General features: G+C 32.9%; 1 protein-coding gene across 2 annotated transcripts in view; it reads left to right on the top strand.

Moving 5' to 3' along the window:
- Positions 1–14,618, top strand: part of NALF1 (NALCN channel auxiliary factor 1) — a 739,264-nt gene that overhangs the window by 691,702 nt on the left and 32,944 nt on the right. For both annotated transcript variants that reach the window (XM_051984170.1, XM_051984171.1), the window contains exon 2: positions 9,558–9,729. In XM_051984170.1, the coding sequence (XP_051840130.1) occupies positions 9,558–9,729 (172 nt within the window). The remainder of the gene's footprint in view (positions 1–9,557; positions 9,730–14,618) is intronic.

Below are 14,618 nucleotides of genomic sequence, written 5' to 3'. Positions count from 1 at the left end.
TGCTTGAGAGAAAGGAGCCATGTTCTAGCTATGGCAGTGATGGAGCCAGCATACTCTGGGAAAGAATGGATTTCCTTATCTGAAGTCAGCCAACAAAAGCTTCCTTCAGCCTTGTCACTAACATGATAATTAGATGAAGGCAGCTCATTATAAGTGTCTGACAATAGGTTCTTTCACAGCAGAAGTAGTAAGTCTATTTTACTAGAAGTTTAAATAAAGCCCATATGATTATTTATTCCTTCTACCACTCATTTCTTATTGGTTGCATCTTGGAACTCCTTTAAAGAGATCTGAGCCTAGTTGTCTCAATATCTAGTCACAAACATAGCCAAAGCAACACTACAACAATAGATTTTAATAATTAAGAGTACTGAAAAGTTGTGACCATCCTCTGAACACCCAGGTGGTTTGAAAGAGTTAAGACTCAAACTGACATCTCTTTAAATCTAAAGCTAAAGTTTTAAAATAACTATTTCTGAATAAAATTTTTAAGTTTAAAACTCTGTGGACTTTCTCTAACCCCCTTCTTATCTAACTGGCTTAATCACAGCTGCTTTCTATTGGCAGAAATAGTAACTTTTAACTTTTATCCCTATTTTTGACCTTTTGCGTTGATCTTTGATTTCTGTTGAGGACTGGCACCACCCCAACAATAGACTATTTTGTTTTGTTTTTCTTCTATAGTAGTAGTTCTTAAACATTTGTTCTTATACATTATCTTTATGCTATTAAAATTATTGAGAATCTGTCCAAAGAGTTTTTATTTATGTGGGTTATATTTATATTTACCATATTAGGAAAAAAAACTATTTTAAAATTAAGACACCCATAGGATTTATAAACTTTGAGAATCACTGTTGTAGAACCACCGGGGGGGGGGGGGGGGGGGAGGGGAAATTGTTATCTTTCAACTGAGTCTGTGGTAGAAAATTATGGAGAATTAGGTCTAAATCATAATCCTGCCTCCAATAAGGATTCCTTCTGCACTCTTGATAAAATTGATTACTAGCTAATAGAACTCCTCTATGTGTAAAATTAGGATGATACTTCTGGACTGCCAGATTTGAACAAAGCCAGTCGATAGACTCCTACTAATTCTATTTTTTTCCAATACCACAAACCCAGTAATCCATACAGAAAAACAGGTGCCTTGACATCTTAATTTATTGACTAAGTAGAGAAATTCACTAAGGTTCTCTAGTCATTCAGGTGAATTACTGAGTTCTTACTATATTTATTTTTCTTTTATACCAATTCAAATAACAACATTGTCAAACCATGCTGAGAATGAAAATGAATGTTTCCTGAGGAGGGATAAGTGGGTAAGGAGTATGGTGCCTACAAGTTTCTCCAAGTAAATTGTGACACTCAACAGGGCTTATAAGAAAAGGATACAAACTATAGAAGATAATTTGGTTCATGAAATGCTCCCAACAGGGAAAGGAAGACTCTCCTACTGTTTTCAAAGGGCATCTCATAGCCACATATGTAAATATGCACCTGCCCTTTGGGACTTTTGTTGTTTTTGTTGTGTGTTTTCCTTTCAGGAAGTTGAATAAGGTCAGGACATATCACTGATAACATAAGGGTTTCCTTCTAAGCAGGATAGAAATTCAGCTTGTTTGTGTACATTTATGCATGTTTTTATGAAAGAGAAAGAAACCACAGCAAGAATATCACAATACAAACATCAAAAGATATTGTATCTAGAAGAAGAAAATCCATGAACATCAGACATATCTGTGTATATGCATATAAAATCTTGGTAGTTTTGGTCTACTACTTTATCAAATGCACATAAGAAGACTCAAAAAAAGTAAATGGAATTCAGAACATGTCAGCATTTATTCTGAAGAAAAAGCACATTGGGCTCTGAGATTGGTCCATGTTTACTTGTATTTCACACCTTCCTACAGCACTGTGGCAGCTTCATTACTTAGCAAAAGAAATGAGCATGAGGCAGTTGCTGCAGTCAAATGCTTATATAACCAATTATTTTATCCACAGACATTTAGAGCTCAGACCACTAAAGCATTCCAATTGAAATTTTCAACAGAAAAAAAAAAAAAGCCTCAGACTAAATGTTTTGGGAAAATATGACTAAAATATAAAAGAAAATCATTTCATTCCTGCTATACCATAAACAGGAAGGCAACATTTATAGTGAGCCTGACTTCTGAGTTTAATCACTGAAATTTCCCTAAATGTAGAGCTGTAATTAGCAATTCTGGAGACTGGGGCAAGCAGCATGAAAAGTAATTTCAAATCAACTTCTTAAGACAAATTCAATTGGTGATTGGGAGATACTGAACCTTAGGACCCAAGATCCCATTGGGGGAGATAGCTCAGGATGCCTATCCAATGAAGTGGAGAAAAGACCCCAGAGTATCATAAGGAAGCTAGAAAGTAGAAACAAGAAAGGGTTTGTGAAAGAATATTTTATTTAATTATTCTTCTTATTACTTGAGTACTAAGCTCACTTGTTTCTATCTGCTGAAGAAATATACTTCTGCCTCTAAATTCCAGCAACTTGTGGCAAATTCTTGCTTCCTCTGCTATAGTTATGACTCTTCTTAAATGAGATTTACAATGGAAAGCATGTAATATGCCAGCTCTCATTCCACAACATAAACAAACTCTTTCACATAGACTCTAATCTTCACCAATATCTATTTAAAAGATACTTAATATAAAGACCACGTGCATAGATTGTTTCAAAAATGTTCTTAGTTCTTTAAAAAAAAAAAAGAATAAAAATAAATTATCTCTGTGACTCAATTTCCTCATTGTAAAAATAGCAACAACTATTGTCATTTCTATTATGCTTCAGTATTTACAAAATATTTTTAGGTGTTGTTTTATTTGATTTGATAAAATTATTTGATAATGATTTTATAAGCTAAGCTTGTGGGACTTACTTAATCTCCATGGGTGTCACTTAACCTCCATAGGTTTCTTCATCTAATATGGGGTGGACTACTTGACTTCTGAAATCCCTTAAAGCTTTAAAAATATGTTCTAAAACTACTTCTAGGTAGGTGTAATGACACAGAGAAGATTAAGCAATTGCCTGTGTTCACACAGTTAATAAGAATCAGCAGTGAGATTTAAATACAAATTTTTGCTGAATCTTTTTAGTGTTGTTACCACCATACACGATCTCATCATTACCAGGGGAAAATACTTCTACCTATTCAGAGTGTCATTTAAGGATAAAATACATTTAAATTTGCTTGGAGTGAAAAATATTGTTGAACATCATTATACAAACTCAAACTTTTATTACTATTCAAAAGCACTCTTCCTTCTTCCCCCCTTTCTATCTCCAGTTAGATCAAGGAATTTAGAAGGATATTTTTAAGCTATCTCATTACTCTATTACTTATAATTGATGTAGCAAAGCTAACATTATTAGTCCTGACTTTTTGTAGCCAGTTGTCAAAGGCATCACAGATAGATACAGAAAGATAGGAGTGAGAGCACAGGTAGATTATTCAGCTATCTTTAAGACCTCCAGATCAACTACTAACTTTTGTTCTCTCCAGACAGTTTTCCTCTATCTTACTTCTCATTTTAGAGCTAAACTCCTAGAAAATGCTTCCTCCAATCTTTTTAACTCACTCTTCATACCTTAGCCAGTAGGTTTCTGTCTTCTAATCTGATCATTTAATTGAAATCATAATTTGCTAAGTCTTATGGCCTGTTTCAATTTTCATCTGTATTCTTCTCTGTAGTATTTAGATCACTCACTTTTCTGAAATACTCTCTTCTCCCTGGTTTTTTCTCCCTTTCTCTTTCTCTCGTTTTAAACACTGTTCTTTACATATTCTCTTCCTACTTGACTGATTGTGTCAGTCTCTTTGCTGGATCATCAGTCACATACCCCTGAGGAGGAGGGGAGGGGGAAGGGCATATATCAGGACTTTGAATCTAAGCCATCTTATCTTTTTCTTCAGTTTTCTTTTATTTGGTTATCTCATCAGTTTTCATCTCTAGAAAAATGTCTTATAGTGTCAGTCTTTCTCTTGAACTCCATTCCCATATCATCAGCATCATTCTGTAAGCCTAGCAAAATCAATTTGTTCCCAAATACTTTTGTTTTCTATTTTCCTGTGTCTCTTGAAGATACCACTATCCTTTTAATACCACATTTTAAATTTTGGAGTCATCTGTCTATTCTTTCCTTTCTCTTCTTTCTCATATCCAGTCATTTGCCAGTTCCTTTCAGTTCATATCAGTTTAATAACATTTGGGAAATGAAAAAAAAATACTATGTTTGTATTATTTTGTATCTGTATTTGTATTATTTTGTTAAGTTTGTAAAAAGCATCCTGTAGGCTCCCCCAAAATCACTTTATCTTTTCCATTTCCATATAACATGGGGTAAAAAAAAAAAGTTAGCATTAGAAGCAGCCATTTTAGAGAATATCTAACCCAACTTTCATCCAACGCAAAAATGTCTACAAATTCCCTCATGTATTATAATCAAGCATTAGTTTGAATATTTAAAGCGATGAGAATCTCATCACCTTTTAGAAAGTAGCCTGTTCATTGCATTTTAACAGTTCTAACTGACAAAAATTGCAGTCTACAAAGTGTAAAAATCTGCCTCCATTACAACTAGCACTAATTAACCTTTAGCTGTAACAGAATTAGACTAATCCTTCTCCCACAGGACAGCTCTTCAGATACAAAGACAACTATCATGTTTCTCTTCAGTCTTCTTTCTAGATTCAATAACTTAAATTTCAACAAGAGTCCCTCATAGGACATGGTTTCTAAAACCTTTACAATTTCTTGTGCTTAGTAAATGTTTAATAAATTTTTGATAAATTCAATTTGCTCTTTAGATATACTTCTCTTCACCTATCATTAGAAAACAAGGGAGACCTTTATTGATTTCTATGTCTATGACTAGATAGAGATAGATAGATGATAGATAGATAGATGAGTAGAGAGATTATTTTTTAGCTTTTTTAGTAGAAAATATTTTTAACATATCTTGTGCAAACTGATTCTTAATTCTGAAAAACATTTCACTCATACATATGCCCATGCCCAAGAGGGACAAACTCCCTTGATGTGTCAGAATTCCTCATGGGTTGCATTCCCTTAGCAAGCTATATGCTATTTTTCACACTTGCCAACTTGTTTAGCATGCCCACACAGGTTTTGCCAATTACTTTTTGACATGCCTTGTTCCTGAATGTCTACTTCTGAAAGCTTTTGAAATTTGATTTGCCTTTATTGAACATGCTACAATCTGATCATATTATGTATCAATAACTAAACACATTCAGGAAATACAAAGAAATCTAATGAATGGAAAATATTGGTTAGACCACAGTTTATTGAGAAATACCTGGAAATTCTAATAAATTGCAAGTTTACAATCAATCAATATGAACTTAGGGGGTCCCAAAGATAATGTGATCTTAGACTGTATTTTTAAAGTACATAATGAGTCCTATTGTATTTTATCCCATTCAGACCACATTGTGTTCACTTATGAGTGCTATATTCTAGGGAAGACACTGACAAATGAATAGGGCCAGAGAACAGCAACTATAATGAAAGGAGATTGAAAGCCATATTATAGTATACCCAAATTGATTAAAGGAACTGAGAATGCTTAGCATTGAAAAGAGAAATCTTAGGAGGGAAATGATAGCTGTCTTTAAGTTTGTTACATGATAAATAAAGTTGTCTTATTTGGATCTGGACAACAGAGTTAGAAGAAAGAGGCAAAAATGTCAGAAAGAGGTTTCATGTTAGAAAAAACTTCCTCATATTTAGGTCTGCCTCAAAGCAGGATGGGCTTCTTTAGAAGTTAATTGGTGCTTTCTTCATTACCAGAAGTCTTCAAATGGAGACTCCGTGATTACCAATAAGTGATGAAGAAGAGAAGGAATCTTTTTGAGGTTGAACTCAGTCTCTAGGGATCCATGTAACACTGAGATTCTGTGATTTTGTCAAGGAGAAGATATAACAATATACATGGCTTTTCTGATAGTAGATGATAGACATAAAGATGTTTCAATCATGTAGACTTTAATCTTATGAAAATCTGCAAGAAATATTATTTATGTATTCTATAATGAACACACAACAGATTATACATGGTATATGTTGAGAAAACTTAATGTAAGTAGTATTTTTCAAATTACAATGGGAAGAATTAACTTCAAACTGTAAAAATCCTCTAATGATATATAAGGACAGATTGTCACTGTTATTTCTCATTTGGGGGTTTGGTTTTTGGTTACAAAAGAGTGTAATTGGAAGAAACTGGGAATAGAAATAAAAAAGGAAAGGAAAGATTAGCCCATTAGGCAGATACAATTTCCCAAAATTATAACAGAATATTCTCTTAGAGAAGGAAACATTCTGTCACTGAAAAGTGAAATTGATATCTGATCAAAGAAATCTATCTTCAAATATTATGCTTACTTCTAAACTAGTCACTGAGTAGAAGCTTGTCTTTCTTAGAGAATCTCTTCAAAAAATATGTAGGTTTCCCATGAGAAAAATGAATTATTTGAACTAGCAATCTATATGGCAAAATGTGCATTGTATCTTCCATATTCAGATTCTATAATGTCAAGAGACATGGAACAGTGTAAATAAAACAGGGTTTTAAAATTGTTATCAAAAGTTCCCACCTATATGTGGGAACATATGTTTCCATACCAACATAGGTATAGGAAAACCTATATGTTTCCATATAATAACAGACAAAGAAAAGAGAAAGATTAAAAAAAAAAAAGAATACTTAACTCTTCCTATTATGTAGTAGATCTTTTTCCCCTGAGATAATATAATTAAGCTTACAATAAGCACCCTTGAGGTTTTGTTTTTTTTTCCAAATTCTTAAGGTATTTTCTAAGGCTAATTGGCTAATTTGTCTTTTTTGATCAAAATCTTTTTTTCCATGTCATCATCTGGTTATGGAGGTCTATGGAAGATAGCAATTACATATTTGTTTAATGTATTATTTAATTTCAGAAGATATAACAATTAAGTTGTCTTTCTTTGTACATATCTAAATTTCACAAGTCTGAAATTTCTCAACTGGTGAAAGGACACAAGACCAGCGCTGAATTGTAGCACTTCTAAAATAACTAAAAGCTAGAGTTTGCCAGATCTTATCCAGAAGCTAGGCAATTGAACCTTACTAATTTGGTACTCTACTGTCACATAGTTTAATTTGTTGGAACTCCTTTAAGATTTTAATGTGTACTTGCACATTTTCTGAACTTTCAAATCTTTTCTACCAGAATTTTTTCAGTTCAAATACCAACCCTTCTTCCTTATTCTACTCCTCACTCATTATTGAGACAGGTGCCATATAAAAATTTATTTACAAGTTTAGAATTTAATCCAAACTAAAAAGTATCTGAGTACTGGATAAAAGGACTTCACTATTGATGATTATATTTATCTTTATCTATCAAATTTCCTGGAGCTGTCTCAAATAACCTGCCTGAATTTCTCCCATATGAGGAACTGATAATCATGTCTTATCATTCATATCCTTTTGGAACTCTCACTAGAGTGGTGATCTTTTCTCCAAGTATATTATATGTGACTAAATAGATTCTAAGTTTTTTGAGGCTAGCTTCCCAGTGTTTGATTCATTTTTTATATGTCAAAATAGTCTTATAGTACCAGTTATTCAATGTTTTATAAATTGAATTAAGTCTAAATTTTTAAAAAAATCTATTAATTTATCAATTGTTAATTGATATTTAATTATAAAATTGTTAGTGATATAAATGTTTAGCACACCAAAATCATATAAATACCAAACAACAATTCTAACATTACGTCTCTCCTGTATATTAGAGTTTAGCAAAAGCCATATTTTTAATTGAATATGATTCTTCTCTCATATTTATAGATTCATCATTGGAACTTGAAGTGGCCAACAAATGCCATAAATCATGCTCATTTCAATTTTATGGTCCTTGAATATTGACATTGCAAATCTGAATTATTTTGAAAGAGAAAAAAAATTTAAAACTTTAAGTTTTATATATTCAATATATTCTCTTAGTGTAGAAGAAATGTTAGTATCACACTCTTTAGAAATGATATTTCCCATCTTCAGCATTTAACATTTTTTTATCTCAATACTTATTATAATCTTTCCAAATATTCATCATCAAACTCCAATAAAACAAGAATCATGGAATCACAAAATATTAGAGAGTGAATGGAGCTGAGAGGTAAATTAGGTAACTTCTGAAATCCTTTGCAACTCTAAAATTTTGTAAATCAGTGATTATGTAATCCAAAGTCAATTAAACCCTGACATTTTAAGTGACTTGCTATAGATCAATCACATAGCTTAATATTAGGGGGCAGCTCAAGTTGAAAATCTGAAAAAGTGAGGAAAAGAAGAAACAATTAAAAGAAAGGTCTTTTCTCTTTTTCTCATTTGGCAATTTTTGGTGCCCTCTAAGAATGGGGAAAAGAGTAATAAATAAAGTACTTCCAAATAGATAATTGAAAACTATAAGATATAGATCTGAATTTTAACAAGTTATACTGTGGTCATTTGTGTTGAATGGGAGGATGGATGGGCATTGTTTTGCCTTTTTTTTTTTTGTTTTAAAGAATGCATCACTTCCTTATTACTAGTACAATGTGCCCTTTCTAGAATTCTCTTAGTAACCACCAAAAATTAAGTGAAACAAATAAAATGAGAGTATAATTTCAATATTCTGAAATTCATTTGAATGAGTGTGGGTATTGTGTGATCGTCACAGTTTGATATCTAATTAAGTAAACATTTAGTGACTTTTTTTGTGAATCACCAAGTATTTAAGAAAGCCAAAGTTAGCATTATAATGTTTTTGAAAAAAAAAAGAAAAAGAAAAATATGTATATTAATTTACCTTCTCTTGGATCCACTTAAAATATCTTGATTTTTGTGCGTTTTACATTATCTTGGACTATGGGATTATTTTATGTGTTAGACATGAATCAGAAATGTAAACTTTTCTTGCTTTGTTTATAGATCTACACTTTGTTCTGTTTCTTAAAGTTCAAACAGCTTAATAATTATTATTTTCTCCAGCTATATTTGGTCTGCATTTTAGGAGAATCAGCACCATCTACTGTTCATTATGAGCATTGAAGCTAGAGCTTTAGATGGAAAGGAAATTGTAGCAGGCAAATAGCTCCATACATTGCACCAAATAATTACAATATTTTCAAATGCTGAATTTGGTTATTTGTTAACTATAATATTTATTCTTTTTTTAAAATTCAAACTAAAGTTTAATCAATCATACGTCACTTAAGCAGTTTTAAGCTATTCCAATGACAAACTATTGATTGGTAATTTATTGAGGATGTGATAGATTAATTTATTATTTTTAATTGCAGTAATTTTCAATTGTTGTGGTTTTATACACTCATAAACATGCATTCCACAAATGGTAATTTTTTTCCATGTTAAAGCAAGAATTTACCTTATTGCATGATATGTACTGTTAGTGGTAGCAATATTATCATCTCTTTATATTTTTGATTCTTCTCTTTTTTTCCAGACTGTCTACAAAGCCTGGCTCTGTTCCCAGTATTTTGAAGTCACACAGTTTCACTGCAGAAAGACAATTCCTTGCAAGCAATACTGTTTGGAGGTTCAGACAAGGTGTCCATTTATATTACCAGACAATGATGATGTCATCTATGGAGGACTATCGAGTTTCATCTGTACAGGTACAGTGCAGTGCAGTGTGTGCCAAAGGTTCTCTTTTGACAGATTTAACCTTGAAGTCAGAGCTCGTAGTTTTCCATGATTTTATTAATTGAAACATTCTGAAATTGGTTGAAGCATCCCTCAAACTGCTCCTTCAGCTTTTGAATCAGCAAATTCCCAACAACATTTTCTAGGGAATCGTGTTGACCGTAATAATTAACTCTGAATAAGTATATTTCTGAGAGCAAAATATTATAGATCATTAGATGTACTTAATTTGAGTTAGAATAGGCTATGTTCTGTCTGCAATGTCTTAGTATTACATAAGAGTGATTAGCATAATGAGGCTAGTAAAACAATCTCTTCCTATTCAAATTAAAATAATGTCTATATTCACATGTCTAATTCTGTCAGTTTCATGTTTCATTTTCTCATTTGCATAAACATCCAAATCATGAAAAATATTTATTTCTCAGTACTGTTAGATTATATGATAACAACTTATACAAACAATCCCATCTTAATTTTTCCATTAATAATAATATAACTTCTCTTAGCAAATGGCTCCAAATAGTCAATGCAGCAATTAGTATTTATTTGCATGACTATACATATTATTAAATTGATATACAAAACAAGTTTTGAAGGGTAAGTATTCTAATTTTGTAGTCAGGGATATAGGGGAGGGGGAGAAAGAGGAGGGAGGGGAAAAGGGAGACAAACAGACAGAAAGAAAGAGACAGACAGAAAGAGAGACAGAGACAAAGAGACAAAGACAGAGACAAAGAGAGAAATATTTTTCCTCCAAAACAGGTCAAGGACAAAAATTAGGACTCGAGATGTCTTACATTCAGACTTGCTTATGTACAGCTTTCTCTTGTAAACATAATGACTAAATCTCAACATGGAGTCAGAACGACCTGGATTTAAATCTTGCTTTTAACCTTGATGTAGTCATACAACTCTGGCTTTGATTTCTTCACTTATAAAATGAGGAGTTTGCATTCAATTAAATGTAAGGTCCCTTTTAGTTCCTTATATATGATCCTCTCACTCTTTACTGGAAGGAATTATATATATATATATTTTGGTCATGGTCTGTAATTTCATCCTGTATAATGAATTTCCAGGATGATAGTTACCTCCACTGATATAGATTGGCAATACTTTTGTAATTTGAAGTTTTAAAGAATTACTTGGGAACAATGAAGATTTGTCCATGATTATACAGCAAATATTTACCAGAAATAGAAGGGAAACAAGGCCTTCCTTATTCCCAGACGAGCCCTCTGTCTGTCATGTCACATGTTAGAACATTAACCATTGTTAGGAGCAGTCTTTAGTGTAACAATCAACCAGGTGAGAGATTACTTTGAGCCAGATACTAGACAGACATGACAGGCAGAAAATTAAGACAAATTTTCCAAAGCAATCAGCAATAAGTAAATCAAACAATTGTATTGACAATGTTATGTCTGGTAGATATTCCAGGGTAGAATAGTATAATATTAGTTCAGTCATTTTTCAGTTGTGTCCAGCTCTTTTGACCCTATTTGAATTCAGGGAGGTAAGTTTTCCTCACTCTTGGTCCAGCATTCTGTCTACTGAGCCAATAACAGCTTCAAACAAATTGTTCAGGCATGTTTGAGCCTTCATGACCCCATTTGACAAGAAAAGACAACGGATTGGTTTTCTATTTCCTTCACCAATGGATTAGGCAAACAGGTTAAGTGACTTACCCAGGATCATATAGCTAGTGTGGGTTTGAGGTCAGATTGTTAGTCTTCCTCCAGGTGCTCTACCCCCTAAATAGCTTATCTGCCTCCCAGGGGTGGGTCAGGGAGGAGATGATAACCACAAGAACTTGGTACTTCCATGTTTGTCCATCCATTTTGTGTCCAAGTGGTTGTCATTTCTTTCTCCAACTCATCTTTATTGTTTCATGGTTGAGTCATTCGGTCATGTCTGACTCTCTGTGACCCCATTTAGAGTTTTCCAGTTCAGTTTGCAGATGAGGAAACTGAGGCAGACAAGGTGAAATGACTTGGTCTAGACCATACAGCTAGAAAGTATCTGAATCAGATTGGAAGTCAGGTAAATAAGTCTTTCTGATTCCCAAACCCACACTCTATCCATTGTGCCATGCTACTGCCATAATAAGAGTGGATGACCAAGATATTAAGACATTCTGATAGGAGTCAATAGAATAGGAGGATTTCTGGGCATCTTCATGTTAGGTGATTTGGGGATCCCTGGATAAGCTTCAGATTACTATAAAAAATGACAACAACAACCTAGGATATCTATCCATTTAAAAACATTTTGAGGAATCTGTACATTTCACTAGATTGCTAATGAGATCCATGCCATGCAAAAAAGAAAAAGGAAAAGGAAATTATTTTTAAAAACCACAGTTAGTCTTAAGCTGAAAATATTAACTCTCATTTTCAATCATCACTTTGGGCTTAATTACTAAACAACAGCCCCTTAAGTGAAGCCTGAAATTATATTTCAATCATACTACTGAGTTTAAGCAACTTGACCATCCAGACAAGTGGACTTTAGGGATAGATTACTTCCATTGATGGCCATTCTGAGGGTATACAGTGCAATATAGTGAATTCCTGCTTAGAACTTAGAAATAGGAGAGTGAATCTTGATTCTGTAACTGACTTTCTCTTTAGTATTGAGGGCTAGATTTGTTATTTTTTCATTTACTTGAAATGTTTTGATATAGGAAAGAAAAAAAACTGTTTTTTCTTTTTGGTTTTCTTTTTCTTTTCTGTTATTATTTAGGCTCTGAATCCTAAGTAACATTAGGTATACCTAAGTCCTGAGTATTTTTACCTTCTAAGTCCATGTACTCCTTACACAATTGGGAATTTTATTCAACATGTCTATTTTATGTTTTGTTTCTGGCTTGATATCCTCTCCTTAACTGTGGTTCATTGCCTTTTTAGACATTATTGTTATTGTTAGCATCATCACCATCATCATCATCATCATCATCATCATCCTTGGAGGTATTATTAGACCCTGGAGGAATTCAACAATATTTAAAATGAAATCTGACTAGTATAGCAAGTCTACTGCTTTTCCTTTAATTGGCTTTAATTTCTGTGCAGCATAGCTTATTATTTTTTGTTGTTGTTGTTTTCTAGTGATTCCATTTCAGCAAGGAATAGTGCTAAGGAGGTGGGGAAAAGATGGAGTCTTACCCAGTCCTTATTAAAGAAATTTCTGGTTACCCAACAGCTCTTTGGATATACAGTCTGAACCCTGAGTTACAAGGGCTAGTCATAATAAAAAGAAAGACTTTTCATCCAGGAAGATGAATTTCAAACTCTTTCCTTTTTCTTCTGGTAATTGAAGTAATTTAATTAAGTACATAGGTGATATACATAAAAATTAATATATAGCAATATTAATTTTAATACTTATGGAAAACATTTTCTGTTTTCAGTTGAACAACAGAAATAATGTCAGAAAAGGAACAGCTAGGTGGCTCCAAAGATAGTGTACTGGATCTGAAGTCAGGAGAATCCATCTTTCTGTGTTCAAATTTGGCCGCAGACAACCAGCTGTGTGATCCTGATCAAGTTACTTAATGCAGTTTGCCTTAAAATGAACTGAAGAAGGAAGTGGCAAACCACTACAGTATCTTTACCAAAGAAAATTCCAAAAAGGGTCATGAAGAGTTGGGTACAATTGAAAATGATTAAACAATAAATGTCAGAAAATTTTTTAAATTTTTAAATTTAAAAAAAAATTATTTTTTAAAAATTCTGTTCAAAGTTACTCAGGATTTTTTCTTTCATATAGTTGGCCATCAGGAGGAATCATACTTTCCTAGGTACCTATGTGGTTATCCTGGTGGGAGGAGAGATTGACTTAAATAAAGAAGATACTTTCTACCCAATAGCCCACATTTATATAGAACAGTAATACTTTACAGGTTACAAAGTATTTTTCTCACAACTTAGGTGAGTTAAGTGAATATATAAAGCATTATTATCACAACTTTACATATGAGGAAACTACAATCTTAGAATTTAAGTGGCTTAATCAGGATCGTATAGCTAGAAAATAGTAAAAGTTTGAGGCAGCTAGGTAGCACAATGGGTAGAGTGCTAGGCCTAGAGTCAGGAAAGCTCACACTTACTGCATGTGACTGTGAGCAAGTCATTAACTATTTGCCTCTGTTTCCTCATCTGTAAAATGAGTTGGAAAAGGAAATGGCAATGTACTCTAGCATCTTTGTCAAGAAAAATGGGGTCACTGAAAGTTGGACATGAATGAAAAACTACTGAATACTAAATAGCATGAGGTATAGGAAATTTAGGGCCAATTATAGGAGCATACTTTCAGTGACTCCACAGACTCTTAGGGATTCCCAAACTCAGACTTTGTGATGAGAATGCCATGAGTATGAGGGTTAAAGGGATTAAGTGACTAGGTTTGGGTGGCATATTAACCTTAACAGACAAACCAATCAGATTCCAGACATCCAAGGTTCAATGAGTAGATGATTCAGTGAATAGAACACTGGAAATAGAATTAGGAAAACCTGAAATTAAATCCTGCCTCAATTACTGGCTCTGTGACCCTAAATAATTAATTTATCTTCTACCTCAACATATTAATCTATTAAATTGAGATAATACTAGCACTTTCCACAAGGGGTTGTTGTGAGATTAAAGGGACATATTTGCAAAGGGCTTGGTAAAATTTAAATTACTACATAGCTATCATCATCATTATCATCATCTTTGAGATGAATGAAAAAACCTGAAAGATCAGAGTAATTAATGATTATGAATTAGGCCAGCTGATAATAAATTGATTTTCAATGGTTTTTCATGGTAACCAAAGACAAAACCATGGAGATTATTGAATGTTTAAAAATCTT

The sequence above is a fragment of the Antechinus flavipes genome, chromosome 3, assembly GCF_016432865.1.
Source record: "Antechinus flavipes isolate AdamAnt ecotype Samford, QLD, Australia chromosome 3, AdamAnt_v2, whole genome shotgun sequence".
In the NCBI taxonomy this organism is placed as follows: domain Eukaryota; kingdom Metazoa; phylum Chordata; class Mammalia; order Dasyuromorphia; family Dasyuridae; genus Antechinus; species Antechinus flavipes.
Note: the sequence above shows the minus strand (reverse complement) of the source record. Positions and strands in the feature narration are given on the sequence as shown.